Source organism: Ursus americanus, chromosome 20 (genome assembly GCF_024610735.1).
Source record: "Ursus americanus isolate L20-20 chromosome 20, mUrsAme1.1.p, whole genome shotgun sequence".
NCBI classification, from domain to species: domain Eukaryota; kingdom Metazoa; phylum Chordata; class Mammalia; order Carnivora; family Ursidae; genus Ursus; species Ursus americanus.
The window spans coordinates 14130392-14144485 of NC_142146.1; the positions used below are offsets into that span (position 1 = coordinate 14130392).

Genomic DNA, 14094 nt, shown 5'->3' on the forward strand with positions numbered 1-14094 from the left:
CAACAGCCTAAGTTAAAAGCTCCCAAGGGAATTTAACTTTAAACATAAAGCTTGTTAGGGGAATGACAAAAAAGCAGCATTCGCTGATTAAATTTAAATTTACAATAGGAACGTGGCTGCAACCCAGCTTCCACGGGCTTGCTGGAAGAAATACAGTGTTGAGAACGTTTTAGTCTGAAGATCAAATAAATATTGGGCCTTTCTAACTCACCACCTCTTTTTGCTCGCTAGCCCCCGGCCTTTCCCTTCTCCAACCTGGAATTTTGCAGAGGCAAGAGAGGCTGAAATCGGATAGGGGAGAAGGGATTCGCTTGTAGAGCTCTGAAATGTCAAGGCGGTACTGAATGAATGGGTAGCGGATCCTGCTCACGGCAGCGGCCCTAAAATAGGTTCCCTGAGCTGGTGGCCTGGAGCAGGCATCAGATTCAGCTGAGGGCTTCTGGGGCCAGATCGGACGCCGCGAGATAGTTACTCCAAAACGCTGGACTCCGGGAAAGTCAGAAGCCAAGACTCCCTCACCTGCCTTGCATGGGAGAACTGCTGGGGGTGTTCTCTGCCTCCTCCCACCCAGTCAAATCACCTAGGCTCGCACACACCGTTCCCCACCCTTCCCAGCGAGGTCAAAGGAACCCTGGCCCTGGGTCAAGGCGCTGGCACGCAGCCAGCCGCACACCAAGTATTAATAGAGAGCCTTGGGCTGCAGGAGACTGGCACCGGAGCCTCGGGTTGCAAAGTGAAAGGAGCGCCAGGCGTGTGTCCTCGTCTCTCCCTCTGCAGTGGCGCGCGCCCAGCTGCTGCCGGGCGCACCTGCGGGGCCCCAAGGGGGGCGCTGCCTCAGCAACTGCAGCCGCCGCCTAGACCGAGCGAGCCGCGCGGGGGACAGCCCGGAGTCGGGGAGCAGCGATGAGTAGCCACCCGGACCGCGAGTGCCCGCTGGACGGTAACGACTGGCCTCCGCGCGGCTGCGATTGTAGCCATTACTCGCTCCCCATGCGGGTTTTTATCTCGCGGATGCTGGTTGACCTGGGGGATCGAGGAGGAGGGTTATTTCTCTGTAAGGCGGCTGGGGTGGGTAGGAAGTCCCCAATCTTCATGGATTTTTTGCATCCCTTTCTGCACCTTTGGGGGTTATTTTTAGAATTAAACAAGTTAACTTCCATAGAGCGCGGAGAACCGCGCTTGCAACGGAATGGGCATCGTGCGGGTTTGTTAAATGAAGTGCATGTCGGGGTTTTACTGCTTGGCGCGCTGCTGCGGGTATCCTTAGACCCCGTGGAAGTGCCCTTCCTGAAAGAAAGCTGATTTTGCTTTTACTTTGGGACAAGCGCAGCATCACCCCTCCCCTCTCCACCGTGCTCCTCTACCAAATAGGTGTTAAAAGAGGCTGCCTTGATCTTACAGAGAGTGATGCCCAGATGTGCTTCGGAAGGGAGCCTGCGGGTGGGGGACTGGATGGTGTTTAAAGAAAGCGCTGTGCAGCAGAATTCCTCAAACTGATTCTATAACGCGGATGACATTGAGTTCTACTGTAATATGATGGTTACGAGCTTTAGTGAGGGAAACGGCTTAGATTGCTTTGAACGTGTGATTGAAATACTCTCCCCGGTATCCGTGAAAACTCACCCATACATAAACGTTTGGATGTTCGCTGACGATTTCAAGCTAGACCCCTTACCTGCCCTCGCCTACCCCCGCTGGCGAAGAGCCCCTGCTTTGAAAGGTCATTACTATTGCTATTTAGGCATTTTCACTAACTAGTTAGTTGTTGACCTTTTAGGAGGAGTGCTCCTCCAGGAATAACTCCTCTTTGCATCAATACCCTTTTGGGTCCTACTGAACGCGACTTAATGAAGCTGTGTTAAGTTGAAGCTCTCTGGGGGCTTGGGCTCACCAGGTGAGTCAGGTACCCTGGCTTGTGTTCCCCGAAGATCATTTTCAGGGCGGGGCCTTTTGCCTAGTAGTTGGCAAGACAAGAACCATGGTACTTACAAGAAACATTTTTCGTTTGTTCCTTTTATCGCCCCCCAAAAGTTCCCAGCAGAATTGCCCCGGATCCTATTGAAAAAAAAAATTTTTTTTTCAAGTTGCATTTTTACTGTTTCATTATATGGTATAAAAACCTAGCACTTTAAACTGCTTTACAACTATTACTTTTGCATTTCGGGGTCAGCACACACTGTCGTTTAAGACATCTGGCTAGTTGAGAACTGATTGAGAAGTATAAAGCAGACCGCTGATTTTAAAAATTCCTGATACTATGGCAAGGCAAGGATGAGCAGGATAATTGTATCTGACTACCTGAGCCCTGCACTGTTTTGTTGGGTTGGTTTTTTGTTTTTAATCTTAATTCTTGTTTCAAAGCCATACACCCTTTAGAACTCTGATAGGAACTTAAAAAAAAAAGTATCTATTCTTCCAAAATTAAACATGCATCCTTGTCACTGGACACATCTTGTGATGACTTCAGTAGTTGCAGTGTTTGAACAGTGAAGGGCAAAGTTTAACCTTAAATTTGAATTCCAGAGAATACCGGAAGTCTTAGGCTGTGTGTCTGGTCATCCTTGAGCAGGTGATAAGGCGATAACATGTCTGATAACAACTAATTGTGCCAAATGTTGGCTATGACACCTTAAAAGAGCACAGAATACATATTTGTCAGACGTAGTAAATTTCTAAGTATGTATGACCAGATCGTGCAAGGTGACATTTGATGAATATGTTAAACGATATGCCTGTGTTAAACTCTTGTTGGCTATCTATTACAGACCTATACATTATGGAAGAACATCATAGGGTATCTTGTTGCAGATACAGAATTGTTCATGCTTGAATACAGTTTATCATCTTGCCATAGTACACCCAAGAGAAGTTTAGGCAATTAATTACATCAGATTGAAATTTTAATTCCATTAAAAATTAAGAGTTCTTTGGACTCAAACAATATTTCCCCTTGTGGTTTGAAATAATAACACAAACCCACAAACCTTCCACATAAATCAGCCGGCAAATTCATTCTTTTTATTTTATTCAGCTTTGATTCTTACTGAAACACTTTTAAAATGGAAGCAAATTTCAAGTTTTAATGGGAGAGGGTTGTAGATATGTTTTCTCTTGAAAAGCTGACCTTAGAATACTATTATAAGTCTGGTATATTGGAATGAAATTGAAACTATGATATCCAGGAACAAAATTTTTCAGCAATTTGTGTAGTGCTGTCTTTATGACTCAAAGACAGTGACGAAAGATACTAATTTTCCAACATGTTGTCATGTTGAGTACACTGCTTTGTTGCAAATCATAGTTAAGCTAACTTTTGATCTCCCTTCTGCCCTTGGCTTTCCGTGCTTTGTTATATAAAGATGTTATGACAGTTGATGAATACCTAATTTGTAAGTGTTCCCTAATTGGTTTGCATTATACACTTGAGGTGGAAGTTGAGTATCTTTTGTTTATCTTTTGTTTGCAGAGTTAATTCCAGGAACAAGAACCTTTGTGAACCTTTGTAAAACCTCCCCTCCCCAAATTGCACCCTTTTTAAAAATCACCATTCTTTGGGAATGGAAGGGTGAATGAGTAACCTTTAATCTGATATATTTATATACTTTGCAGAAATTATAATCTTGTTTCAACACCATTCCTGGGAACACCATGATACTGTTTTCTTTTTAATTTCTAGCTGCTTCCTCAGTTTTCTAACTGAGAAGTGGGATCCTGGGCCTCTTTTTCCAGGGTCTGCCAACAGCACCACCTTTCTCTTCCAAGTGGGAAATTCCTTTTTGTTTCCGAAGGAAATCCTGATCTCATTTTTTGAGATTTTCCCTCCTAGGCACCCTGGTAACCTCACCGAGTGTCCCTGTGACCCCATCCCCTCCGGCTAGTCAGCCCCGCCATACTCCTTCTCTAGAAGTCAGAATCTCTTGATTCGAGGGTGGTAACCTTGTTCCATGGCACTGTGGTAGAATGGATATGGAAATGCGAAAACACCTCAAAGAAAATAATATCATAAAAATAGAATCCCTCCCTATCAAATTTGTTCCTGACCCACTCATGGATTCTGGCACAGCCCCTTTCTATCCCCTCCCCATTTTCCTTTCACCTTGAGTTTCTGATGATCACTGAGAGACCAGATCTCCATGGGGATTGGTTCTGTGTTCATTAAACTTCTTTTTGGATTATGAGGGATTGATTATGTAAAATATCTAGCTATTATTTTATACCCTTGCAAACACCACACAGGTGAAGAAATATAATTTTGCTGTCATCCTGGGGGCACATGTCCTATGTGTCCCCTTTCAGCAGTAGCCCCATCCTTCCCCCATAAGTGATCACTACCCTGACTGACTTGGGTAGTAATTACTTTCTTGTATTTTTTTATAGTTTAACCATCTAATTATGCATTCCTAGACATAGCAATTTAGTGTTACCCATTAAGAAGAACCTGTGATATGTCTTTTAATTTATAGATTTACCCTCCTGTCCTTTTTTATTCTTATAATTTATCTGTTTAAGAGCCTGGGTTATTTGGCCTATAGAACTCTCCACGATCTGGATTTTGCTGCTTCTGTGCTCACAGTTCAATGTTTTCCTTGAAGATCATCTTCTTTTGAGCTCCTTTATACCACCCCAGTCCTTCCTCCTTCTTCATTCTCTTGGTTAACTTACATTTCCTAGTTTAATCCTTGGCTTCTAGGAACAACCATGATGTCATTTTATCTATTAGGCAATAGAGGATTTTATTGAGCTTCTCATATTGAGCCCTCAATTCTTACATTAATTTCATTAAGCATTTTAATAAGTTGATTGAAAATTGATGCTCTCATTTACTAATTATTTCAAATACTAGTGAGTTGGGAGTACTATGGGCAGTTTTGCAAACTTTTATATTATAAGTCGTTTTGTGATCTATTTTCAGAATTGTTCACATTTTCTTCTCTGCTATTTTTGGTCTTGTAATTAATATTCAGGCAATTATTTCTTCTATCATTGGTTAGAGTAAAATGTGGGAGGGCTTTAAATGTTAAGCAATATGGTTTAGTTTGAAAAATGTCTATGTTGAATTACTCAAATTGTAGATTGCAAGATAGTTTCTGCAGTAAGAGTCCATTTTGCTGAAAAATAATCATTCATACATGTGGAACTGGAACAGAAGGAACTTATATTTGGGGATTAAAAGCAGTTGTATATGCACAGGTGGATAATGGATTTTTCCTTGCGTTCTTCTGCTTGTCTGTATTTTCTGTAGTACGTCTGCATTGCTTCTGACAGAAAAAAAGAAAAAAAAATTGATTTGGTAAGGAACAGTTGGGGATGGGGGTTTTGTTTTGCTTAAATGTTTTTCTCATTCATTTTAGGCCAGGCTTTCCAGTTGTATTCATTTGGTTTGTTTTCTATTTTCTTACACAAACATGAATGTCATTTCTATTGTTCAAACAAATCCTTGTATTGGAATCCAAATGTGTTCTTATTAATCCCCCCATTGCTGAATAGTCAAGTTGTTTCAACATTTTTTTTATCACAAATAAGAGAAGAGAAATAATTGGCTGAAAATTAATTAAAAATATAGAAACAAACAGGGACGCCTGGATGGCACAACGGTTAAGCGTCTGCCTTCGGCTCAGGGCGTGATCCCGGCGTTGTGGGATCGAGCCCCACATCAGGCTCCTCTGCTATGAGCCTGCTTCTTCCTCTCCCACTCCCCCTGCTTGTGTTCCCTCTCTTGCTGGCTGTCTCTATCTCTGTCGAATAAATAAATAAAATCTTAAAAAATATATATGTATAGAAACAAACAAACAAACAAACAAAGACAGAGAGAAACTTACAAATCCAAAAAAGGGTTAGCAATATTTTAAGGCATAATATAGAGATGAAAATTTGCATAAGAGTGCATCAGGATTACCAATTCTTGAAAATCCAATGATCCAGTGACCAGAAATATTTGTTTTTTTGACAAATGGTCATCCTGACCAATTTGTACTTGGTCAAGGCAGTTCTGGGGAAGAACAGGGTTTGAGCTTTGCTTTTTATAGACCAAAGCTCAGTTTCTGACTCAAACAACAGTGAGGCCCCTTTCTGAGCATCCGTTCACTCCCCGGTACAATGGAGATGATAGCAGATAACATTACGAACCTCCTGGGTTTTGTGAGAATGTATGTAAAGTACCTGGCCCATTGAAGATTACTATGTCCTACCTTCCGCCCTCAATAAATATTTACCACATTGAATTAAATGGATAAATATGCATGGAACTCTATGGGGAGTATGTTTTAAAAGAAGACTTAGTTTAAATAGAACCTTCAAAGCAAATAGCAAATGGATTGTAATATGAGGAAGGAGACCTTTGACCTCTATCACTCTTAATAGAGTGATTGAAAAAGGAACAGTGGCTTTTTTCTTTTTTCTTTTCTTTTCTTTTTTTTGTGGGAGACAGTGATTTTTAATAGTCTTGCTAGACAGAACTAAAACAGCATACATAGAGAATATAATAGAAAAATATAGCATGGGATATAGGTTTTTGTTTTTTGTTTTTGTTTTTGCTACTGATTATATTTTGATGGTTGAGCTCAACATTTTCCTGGATCCGTGCAAGGTCAAAGCCTTTCTCTGGTGGATTTAGGGAGCTGAAGTTGGTCTGCTTTCTTTGCTATCACTGCCTTAAAGACCATCCCTTCAATAGAAGTTGCAGATTTGAATGCAAAATGAATCACAGAAACCTCCAGTGTGGGTTTTCACTCCTTTTATGAATAATACAGCAGAAAGTTTTCGTGCAATGGAGTTATTATAGAGCAGTAATTTTCCTGTCTTAGCTGTGCTTAATTGCAAGTTTCCAGATGTGGTTTAAATACTTTACTTAAGTATGTGGCTTCTGTGTAGGGGCCCTTTCAGTTAGGGATGAGTCCCAACAAGTGTTGGTGCCCAGGACTCAAGAGGACACCATGGGATGCATCTTTGCTGTTCCTTTCCTGATTCTTATTGGTGGTGGAATGGCTAAATTTTGTAGACTAAGACTTGAAAACATGTGCATTTGGTTGAGAAAATAGGATATTTAGAGTTGAAGGATTTAGACCAATAGGATACCAGCTGTCTGTTCTACATCTGGCTGTCTCACTGATAATCTCTTTAAAAGGCAAACACTTAAGTTTGTATTAAAAAAAAAAAAACTTTTAAGATTTATAATAGCATCAAAAAGAATACTTACAGACAACCTAACCAGAGAGATGAGAAGTTTCTACACTGAAAATTGCAAACATTACTGAAAGACATTAAAGAAGACACAAATAAATGAAAAGACGTCTCATGTTCATTGATTGGAAGACTTAAAATGGTTAAGATGTCTGTACGACCCAAAGTGAACTACAGATTCAGTACAATCCTTATCAAAATTCCAAGAGCATTTTTGGCAGAAATAGAAAAGCTCACCTTAAAATTCATATGGAATCTCGGGACCCTGAATAGTCAAAACAATTTTGAAAAATAACAAACATGGAAGACTCACACTTCCTGATTTCAAAACATATTGCACAGCTACAGTAATAGAAACAGTGTGGTACTGGCATAAAGACAGATGAAGAGACCAATGGAATAGAATAGAGCGTCAAGAGATAAACCCTCAAGTATGCAGTCAAGTGATTTCCTATGTAAGACCACTCAATGGAGAACGTAGTCTCCTTAACAAATGATGTTGAGAAAACTGGATATCCACATGTGAAAGAATAAAACTGGACCCTTATTTTATACAGTATATAAAATAATGGAAAAATGGATTAAAGGCCGAAACTTAAGACCCTAAGCTACAAAATTCCTAGGAGAAAACCTAGCGGAAATCTTCATGACATCTGATTTGACAATGGTTTCTTCAGTATGACACAAAAAGCCTAGGAGACAAAACAAAAATAGACACCTGAGACTTCATCAATCTAAAATGTTTTTGTGCATCAAAGGACACAACCAACAGAATGAAAAGGCAACCTGTGAAATGGAAGAAAATATTTGCAAATCATATATCTGATACGGAGTTAATATCCAGACTATCTAAAGAACTCCTACAACTCAATTACAAAAAATCAAATAACCCCATTAAAAATTAGGCAAAGACTTGGACAAATATTTCTTCAAAGATGATATGCAAATGACTAAACAGTAAATGAAAAGGTGCTCAACATCACTGATCCTCACACTCACTAGAATGACTACTATTAAAGAAATGAACAGAAAATAAGAGGTGTTGAGGAGGATGTGGAGAAATTGGAACTCCTACAGATGATCGGTGGGCTTGTGAAATGGTACAACTGCTATGAAAAACAGTATAGAGGTTCCTCAAAAAACTAAAAATTGGGGGCACCTGGGTGGTTCAGCGGTTAAGCATCTGACTCTTGATCTCAGCCCAGGTCTTGATCTCAGGGCCATGAGTTCAAGTCCCATGCTTAGCCCTATGCTGGGCATGAAGGTTACGTGTAAAAAATAATAATAATAAAAAAAAAATAGAACTACCATATTATCCAGAAATCCCATTTCTGGATAAATATCCAAAATAATTGAAAACAAGTTCTGGAAAAGATATTTGCACACCCATGTTCATAGCAGCACTATTCACAACAGCCAAGAGGTGGAAGCAACCCAAATGTACATCAGTGGATGAACAGATAAACAAAATGTGGTTTATATATACAATGGAGTGTTATTCAACCTTAAAAAGGATAGAAATCCTGTCACGTGCTGCCCCATGGATGAACCTTGAGGACATCATGTTAAATGAAATAAGGCAGACATCAAATCATATGATCAGGTGAATGCTGTATGATACTTAAAGGAGATAACTAAACCAATCAAATTCATAGAAACATAAAGTAGAATGGTGGTTACCAGAGGGTAGGAGAATAAGGGGAAAGGGGAAGTATTTAGTGGTTACAGAGTTTCAGTTTGACAAGATGAAAAAGTCTTGGAGATCTGTTTCACAATGTGAATATACTTCAAGATAGTGAACTATAAACTTAAAAATCATTAACATGGTAAATTTTATCTTATGTGCTTTTTTACCACAATAAAAAGGATACCTAATTTAAAAATAATGAAAACAGGCTTTTAAGAATAGAGTAATTTGTAAAATAATCGTAAAACCTATTTGCCTCACTCAGCAAATTTAACCCTCTTTTGTATATTTTGGCGTTGCCATTGTGCACACTGAATAACATAACATTTCTAGGAGTTAAGATGTATCCAGCTGTTTGTCCCTTCATTGAATGATGGGCAGTTTGCTGTTTTTGAATTCCTGTAGCTTCTTTTATACTGTTTCTGTCTCCCTCGTCACGCTCTCCCATGAGCATCAGCTGTTATTTCTTTCTTCTCATAAATCCTAAAAGTATCTTTAGTCACCACTTGCCACACTTCCTTCAATTTATTGCTTTTAACAAGCTTGGTTATTGTCTCATATTCTTGGTTTTCTAGCCCACAAAAGGTTGGAATTGTATGTGAAGTGAAATAGATTGCCTCTGAATGAAATGTGAATAGGTCTATGTAAGAAGAGTGTATAGGTATCTATTACCCCGACATTGTTCTTTTGTGTTCTTTTGTGTTCTTTTGTATTTTTGTGTATGGTCTGGATATTAGATATTGCCAGATGAGAAGCTTCCATATAGAGCATATGCCAGTGAAAAAATATTTTTATGTAAACACATGCATGCATAATTACAGTTCATGCTCACGATTTGAAGAAACTAACATTTTATTGCTGGAGAGTAGTCATGTAAACAGATTTGGTGAGTACATCCCAGTTTAAAGGAAAATTATAGCTTTCTACTTGCTGAACTGTCTTGGGAGTATGATTGGACCCATAAGGGTCCCTAACCCTTATGGAAGGGACAATGCCTGCATGTGCTTCTCCTTGCTTGCTTTGTTTCTATTGCTTTCATCCGCAGTGCCGCTAAGAGGTCCATAGCACAGCCTACAGGAGGCTGAGCAATGGGGCTCACTCTTCTATACTGCACAAGGTTTTTAAAGAGCTTTATTGAGGTATGATTTACATATCATAAAATTCACCTGTTTGAATGTGCAACTCAATTTTTAGTAAATTTACAGAGTGGTGCAACTCTCAGCACAATCCAATTTTAGAGCATTTCATGCATATGGTATTTCAAAAAAAAAATATTACCATGCTTTTTTCCGGCTATGTCTGAGTACTTGCTCTTCTCTGCAAATAGCTGTCTGCGTAAGAGGGATGATGATCCTTACAGGTAGACTGCAAAGGGAAAGATAATTACTAGTTAGATTCCAGTGGTTAAAATAAGAATGTCAAAGGAAAACAATAGTTTTACAAGTCAGGCTATTGCCCTGAGATAGGGCTCTCTAAATTCTTGCATTTCCCCTTTAACATAACCTACTGGGCCTGGAAGACAAAATTGTGGAGTTTGTCCATAGTACAGAGAAGATAACCTTTGTGCACCTTTAAAGCTAAGATGAAAGGGGGAATATTTAATGTAAGAAAAGTCAATGAAAAATCTCCATTCCTGACATGAGGTGATAATGGGGAGGAAAAAAGAGATTGAAGCAAGGGAGGCAAGTGTTGAAAGACATGGTATCTATTTCTCATTCCTTGGGATCAAAGCCCATGGGCAGGGAGGGGCGTACATCATTTATATGGCAGGTTTATAGAAACATTGAAGGCAACAACAGTGATCTTTACCAGCTTCTCTTGGGGGAGGCCATCTTGCAATCTCTTCAAAGCAAAAGGGATGGCTCACTGCAGTTGGATAAGGAGGGAGAAGCTGGATTTAGCCTTTTAAAGTGTGGAGGTGGCTCTTTCTGAGGAAGATGGTTGGACCAAATACCCTTGATCCTCCCAAGGGTCCCTCTCTGATGAAGTTGAAGGCAGAAATCATGGGATGGACCTGCTCTCCTGGGGAGGTGATGAAGGATGTGGTGTAAGCCCGGAGGATCTATACCATTATTAACAGCAAAGGTGAGGTCACCTTAGTCATGGAGCACCCCCAGTCTGTGACCAAGGTGAGGGAAAAGAGACCATGAATATGCCTCAGCCATGATGGCTAGGTGGGAAAGGATGTAGAAAGTGAGATTGCCCAGAAGCAAAGGTGCCAGTAGACACTATGCTGATCCAAGGATCCTAACACTCTTCCCGCCATCTTGAAGTTGAGTAACTTTCTTTTTTATCCATGTACCTAGAAGTCATCAAGAAGAGTATGAGGAGAAGAGGAAATGGGAATCTAGGAGAGCAAGCACTTTTACACAGTAAAAATGAGCATTGTCTAAAGAGACTGCTTAATTCATTATATTTGACCAAATTTTAACCAGATTGCACTAAGTGAGGTAAATTTTGTTATTTATAAATGGGGTCTCATGCAGAAGAAAAGATTAATTAGAGGCCAAAATAAAAATACTTCAATGTTCTTGGTATACCTGTGTGTCATAAGGTAATGATGTCACAGACAAGCTTGAGACAAATGAAACTGGCTGCTTCAGCCACTGCCATTGACATGGGCACTGTCTTTGGGGAGTGCAGTTGCCAAGGGTAAATAAGCACCAAGATGGGCCTCAGGTCTCCCGATGAAGCTCCCATGGTGAGTGAGCCTTAGCAGAAAAGTTATTTGTTTTTGAAAGAGAGAAAAGCAATGGGTATCAAATGTCAGTCAAGTCCCACTGCAATTTGAAGCTAAAGTATTACTTCATTCATTCATGCCTACAGTCTCTTCAAGGCAGAATTATATAGAGAGGATTTTGCCATAAAACAGCTTTGCTGTGCCTGAAGTAGTCCCGGGGGACCTAAAGACCACCTTCTTCATCATTTCCTCCCATGAACCACCACCATGGCAGTCCTGAAACATTTTAGGAATTCACAGTAGTGCAGAACATTGATGAGGACCTCTTTTAGAAATGCTAGGATGCGATCTGTGTTCGTTACATGAATAGGATTTTAACTGAAAAATGGCTTTAGCCATGGGATCATTGACAGGTAGAGTGGCAAGCCGTCTTGTAAAGCAACATTTAACTGACAGCGTCATTTAACCAGAGTAAAGTACTACTTGCAGTCACAGAACTATGTAGGGCTACAGTTGGGACTAGAACTACCCCATCCCAAATTCCAGAATGTTCTTTTTGTGCATATTGTCAGAGGAGATAATTAAAAGTAAGAAATCAACATTGTGAAATACTGTTACATCAGAGTTAAATTTTATGTTTGTTTCCACGAGCATCTGAGGTGCAGGGCTAAGAATTTAAAATTCAGGAGCTTTTTAATGGGAAATATTACAGAGCACCTATCTAAATTACTTGATGTCAGCACGCCATTGTTAAATATTAAAATCCGTTTTGGTGATTTAGCTGCAGCATTGACAAATTTTAAATTTCCACACTTCAATTTTTGCCTATTAAATATATTGCTAAGTCCTTCTTTTGTTTGAGTTTCTTGCTGATAAGACTGTTCCCAATTCAGCACTCTGGATGTTGTGTTGTTTGATCTCCTAATGCTCTGCATCGACTTTCAAAATCAATAGAGACTTAGTTGGTATTTTATGACATATCTTATCTGTTCTTTCAAATGCTATGCAGGCCAAAAAACACATCCAGGGAACATATTTTCTTCATATGCATTTTCATCATGGTATATGCTGTTATGCCATCAGCTCAGTTTTATTTCAGTACCTAATTTGTGTGAAGCAGTGATAGAGGAGAAGGAAAATCTATGAAAAATTGAATTTCCTGATATTTGTCCATGGCCTTATTTTTCAAGTTGATGACACAACAAAAGAGAATTTCAGAAAGTAATTGTGGAACATACGTATGATGACAGTTTTACCCAGAAGTGTTCAGTACAATATGTCAGTTTAGCAGTTAATTTTCCTTTATTGTTTCACATGTGTTTGTCTGGTCTCCCCGGTGAGTGAGGCAGCATGGTTTAGTGAAAAGACAAGAGACACTGCAATCAATCATAGTTTGAATATCAGCTCTGCTAGTTACTGTACCAGCTATGTGACCTCCACGAAGTTAATTAACTTCTCTGATCCTCATTTTCATATTTGTAGAATTGGGAATGATACTCGTTGCATAAGATGTCACAAAGAGTTGCATAAAAACATGTAAGCGTCTAGTACAGTGTCTTTCCTGGCCACAGGCATTCAAAGAATGGTAATCATTTGTCTTGATCTGAGTTTTCCAGAAGCAGACGTTAAGTCAAGGATTAGAGCTTTTAAGTAGTTACTTTAGAAGGTGGTTTCAGAGATAGCCAATTGAGAACACATTATAAAGCAAGGTATCACTATGGGCAATTGCAGCTTAATTCTGCTAGAGAACTCAGGGTGTTAGTGAAGAATACACACCTCAGAGTTATCCCACATGAAAAACAAAAGAGCTGGATATTTATACATTAATTTCTATCAGTGACTGGTTGAAGGATGCTGAGATATGAGTATTAATTTTTCAGAACTTCAGACTTGCCATATAAGTGGGTAGAGCAGGTTTTGCCAAATTAGAAAGGCTGCAGGCAAAGAGATGAGGACGATTGACTTGGAAATCAGATGGCTTGAGCATAGATAGACACATGAAGAACTGCTTGACTCCATTTTTGTTGACTATTATCACATTTCCCTACTGAAGAACTTTTGTTTTCCTAAGTTCCTATACCGTGGTGTGCTAAAACCACTTCATACCAGCTCAAGAGAGTGTTAAGTATTCAGGAATGTTGTAAGCCGATTATTAAACTGTTAGTATCTTGAAATTAGCTGATTGGGAGTTTTTATACCATAAATATAGACAAGTGCTACCAATCAGAAACCAGTTTACTAGCACACCACTGTCTTCATCCCTCTTCTCCTATTAGATGGAGAACAGGAGTTATATGCGTAGGCTCAGGAATCAGATAGACCTGAGTTCAAATCTAAGCTCTGACACTTTTTAGCTGGGTAACTATGGACAGGTTACCTAACTTCTGTGGGCCTCAGTGTCCTCATCTGTAAAATGGGTATGTATGTAACTTGTACAGCTGTGGTGAAGATGAAATGCAATAACATATTGTACGTAAGGGGTACTCTGGAATAAGTTTCATATTATAGAAAATAACCTTATATAATTGTGGGAGAGGCTAAGGAAGGA

The 14094-nt window shown here is 39.5% G+C and overlaps 1 protein-coding gene across 4 annotated transcripts in view; it reads left to right on the plus strand.

The window, feature by feature from the left end:
- The first annotated feature begins 696 nt into the window (after positions 1 to 696).
- Positions 697 to 14094, plus strand: part of GADL1 (GAD like acidic amino acid decarboxylase 1) — a 162403-nt gene continuing 149005 nt past the window's right edge. For all 4 annotated transcript variants that reach the window (XM_087870141.1, XM_087870140.1, XM_087870142.1 and 1 more), the window contains exon 1: positions 697 to 940. Coding sequence is in view for 1 of the 4 variants with exons in the window: in XM_045774472.2 (XP_045630428.1) it covers positions 904 to 940 (37 nt within the window). In the remaining 3 variants the exon portion in view is untranslated. The remainder of the gene's footprint in view (positions 941 to 14094) is intronic.